This window comes from Amblyomma maculatum, chromosome 7 (assembly GCF_055883805.1).
Source record: "Amblyomma maculatum isolate TAMU_Amacu chromosome 7, ASM5588380v1, whole genome shotgun sequence".
NCBI lineage: Eukaryota > Metazoa > Arthropoda > Arachnida > Ixodida > Ixodidae > Amblyomma > Amblyomma maculatum.
Window position 1 is genome coordinate 135,965,968 of NC_139350.1, and position 4,072 is coordinate 135,970,039.

Below are 4,072 nucleotides of genomic sequence, written 5' to 3' on the forward strand. Positions count from 1 at the left end.
GGGAACAAAAAAATGGAATTGAAAATTAGAGGAAAGGAAATACTGCAGCCCGTCGGATGCATTGCCTGGAATGCGAACCTTCTGATTTGAGCAGCCCTGTGTTAGGTGGAAACAAGATAAAAGAGGCAACAAAGCACGTGTGTTCCACTGATCGACATTTCATTCCTGATTTTTTTTTTTTTTTGCGAATATGTATTGTGGCAGGACTGTCCCCTTGCCATTGGAACAGCCTAGCAGACGACCCTCTACCTTCGTACGCGTACACGAACTCTAGCCGTGTTACACGCTTATCGCCGTTATAAGGCGCTGACCGCTCGCGCTATATTATTAAAAATCAGGGCTGTGTACCTGGGCCGGTCATCCGGCAAAATTGACCTCGGCAACAATTGGTATCAAAGTATAATGCTCGAAGTGGCTGAATACGGGCTGGTTAGGCCATGTTGAAGAAATGAATAAAACAGCGCGAGAAAAGGTGGGGCAAGTGAGGGACAGACACTTGCGCTAAAATTGACCTCGGCCAAACTGAACCAACGGTCACCCGGAAATTGACCAACATATGTGCTCCGAGTGTACCGCGTTTTCGTACGGGTTATCGATGTAAACACATTAAACCGCTGTGACTTTTGATTCCGTCGATGCTCGCTAAGGCTTAAGGCCAAATCTGCTTCAGACGCATATTGGGGGGAAATGTAAGAATGCGGCAGATAGAGTTATTTTACTAAAAGCCGATTTAGTGTTCCTTCCTGAGATATGAACCACTGCCCATTTTCTTGGGAGATAGACGGTGAAAGGGGGAGCTGTGTCTCACCCGATCATCCATACTCTCTGACGGGTGCAAATAAAGTGTTTTCTGTCTGTGACCCCTTTCTGGCTGTTATTGCTTCTAGTGTGTGCTAGCTGTTCTTTTTGATACCCATTTTTCGACGTTACTGGAAGAAAGCGAATGAATAAAAGAGGAGATTCAGAAAATTATATTTAAAAGCAATGTAAAATTTTTTCCGGGGGGGCTTATCAGTTCAAAAGCCTGCTGGACGTCCCCTCCAGCCTGGCATGGCGATCAGCTCGTCGGCACCTGAGGCCATGAATAATCCCAGACTAATGGTACTATTACTGACCGAGGCATCGTTTTCGACCTTTATTCTGTATTGTTCACCACGTTCTTATTATAGTGGCAATATACTTGTTTCGTTTTCTTCAGGTCAAGAGGCTCAGAAAAGGAGGAGGTCGTCATAGAACGTTCACGCTCTCGCGCTTCCGCCATGAACAGCCTATTTTCCTCCCAGTAGGCTATGCTTCTGGCCGTTACCGTGCTGGCCTCGTACTCGCGTCTGGTGCCGAGACCTGCGACCACAGGTGAGGTCACAGCTCGGCGTCCTCCGGAAGGCAAGGTGAAAGCGCCCTAGGATCGCGAGCACAGCCCGGGTGAGCGGGGCCTCCCGCTGCGGCCATGAACAGGCTTAAGGAGAAGAGGACTGCTCGGCGGGAGCAAAGCACCCGCCTCATTAGCGAGGCAAAGGCTGCTTTGGAGACTGCGGACAGGAACGTCATCGCTGGACTCATTGAAAGGCTTGAATCAAATCACGATGAGCTCGCCAAGATTAACAACGAGTACGAGCAATACATCAGTGAAGATGATTTCGCCGCCGAATTGGAAAGCGTTCTGAAGTACGAGGAGACAGCGAAAGAAATACTAGGTCAGCTGAAAGCACAGGAGGCCGTGCTGCGGAATGCTCTGCATTCTCCATCGGCAATGCCAGCAGTGCCTGTTGACAGCGACAATCCTGAAAGGGCGGTATTACAGCACATCCCTCCCAAGCTACCAATGCTGCCGACCTTCAACGGGGAACCATGCACGTGGCCCAGCTTTTGGGAGAAGTTTACAGCACTTGTTCACAACAACGACGCCTTAACAAAAGAAGAAAAGTTTCAGTGCTTGAAAAGTCTGCTCACTGGTGTGGCGGCCGAAAGCATCAATGAATTTCCAGCAACAGGTGACTGTTACGACCACGCCATTGAAGTTCTCACACAGCGCTTCGGCGGTTCTCTTGAGATGTTCCAGGAGCATATGGCAAGGCTAAGATCGACGCCGTCAGTGGAATCATCGGAAGACGTACAAGGGCTCAGGCGCCTCATTGACCATGTCCATCATCACATTGGAGCTCTTCGAGCTCTGGATGTGCCTTCAGTAACGTATTCCACGATGATGGCCGACGTTCTGTTCAGAGCATTACCGGCCGAGATTCTCGTCGGTTACCATCAGCGACTTGCACTTACAACTCCGCTGACTATGCCACCAGCGCCGCCTGCGTGTGTCAGTTCTAGCCAAGGAATGGCACTGGCGCCTGCTGCGCCCCCTGTCCTCGCAACTGAACGTTACATTCAGGACTTGTTAACCTACCTTCGTGTAGAAGTAGAAAGCAGGGAAAAGAGCGGCATCAGAGACATGCAGAGCATGAACGAAATTGGGCAAGCAGTTCAAATGACAACGCCTTTCCAAGATAGTGAGGCTCCGCTTTTGGCCGCATTCCCGAACCCCAGAGACATGTGGTGCTTCTTTTGTGGGTCGCAGTGGCACGCCGTAGAGGACTGCGATACCACAATGCCAAAAGAAGAAAAGCTTAAGAGGCTGGCGAGGGACAATCGATGCTTCCGCTGCACAATGAAAGGACATCTGGCTAACCAGTGCCACCGGAAGCTTATTTGCAAGTGGTGCAATGGGAGGCACGTTGCTTCGATGTGCGATTCAAACTGGAAACTGGCTCATGGCCATCCTATTGCACTGCTACCCCCACCAGGTATGCACCTGGGCTCGCATTTGTGTTTGCATACGGAAGTTTTGCTACAAACGTTCCGTCTTTGGGTTGTCACCGACCTGCGCTGCGCCTACGTCCGAGGCCTCGTAGACGGAGGAAGTCAGCGGACATTCATCAGGGAGGACGTTTCAAAGACACTCAACCTGAGAGATGTCGTTCACACGAACCTACGTCTGCACACGTTTGGCCAGACTGGGTCCGTCATGAAGCACCGTCGCATCGTAGAAGTGCCCGTGCGCAGTCAGTATGACAGCACTGTGTACAAGATCAATGCCATTGAGGTACCATTTGTTTGTGACGAGATTCCGCAGGTCCCACCGGAAAGCTACTTCGTCAAGGCCCTCGAAAGTCGTGGTCAGAGAGCTGCCGACAAACTTCTACAGCAGAACATGGCAGCTGTTCCAGGCATGAGCTTACTTATTGGCGCCGATAATCTTTGGAAATTTATGACTGGTGAACTGCACCGCTACCAGGACAACTGCAGCGTAGTAGCCTTGAATTCCACATTCGGATGGATGTTTCAAGGACCACTTTCTCCACCCACCTTCAACTATCTAACCCTGAATGGCTGCATGTCTTGTGCAGCTGGCCGTCCCCCACCTATCCTGAACTGATTTCAGGAACCAGTTCTCGCAACTAGCCGCAATTGTTCCCACCGGAAGTCGGCTGGCCTGTTGCAGTTCTGTGTACAGAGTTGTGACATCACTCTCGTCTGGCGCGGTCTGCATGCCTAGTAATAAGCCCTTAAATCCGGCAGTCTTTGTAGGAACGCAGCAGCCTTTCTAGTGAGACGGGAATTGCTGTCCATCCCTTAGTGGAAACGGACAGCGTGATTTTAAATCAAATGGTGGGAGCCGAAGTCCTGCAGCGACGCGGCTTCTGGTACTCGCCAGCAGCTGCCAGAATCTCACCGAAAAGACAGCTTCTGCGCTTGTTGTTCAAGAACTGAGCAAAGTTCACATCTGATGACAGAAAAATAAAAAATTGTCTCAAGCTGCTTACGAGAACAATCTTTTTGTAATGCATGAAACTGAAAACACATGACATTACAAAGGGGTTCACAAGCCACCATAGCTACCGAATACAAGGCGCTTATTTTTTATGAGACACCGCACTGGTTTTTCTGTGCGACTCGTAGACACGCCGGTCTTGATGACACCACGACTGCTGCTATGATTTATGGCGAATGCATATGTCGGGATGTCGATGTCTGCCGCATATGTCCGTGCTCTCTTTCACACCTGACGGTTCAGTGCGTA

General features: G+C 50.2%; 1 protein-coding gene across 1 annotated transcript; it reads left to right on the forward strand.

Annotated features, from left to right (window-relative positions):
• Positions 1 to 1,447: 1,447 nt before the first annotated feature.
• LOC146184813 (uncharacterized) lies at positions 1,448 to 3,427 on the forward strand. The gene has a single exon (XM_084608624.1). The coding sequence runs from the start codon at positions 1,448 to 1,450 to the stop codon at positions 3,425 to 3,427; it is 1,980 nt and encodes a 659-aa protein (XP_084464750.1).
• Positions 3,428 to 4,072: the final 645 nt, after the last annotated feature.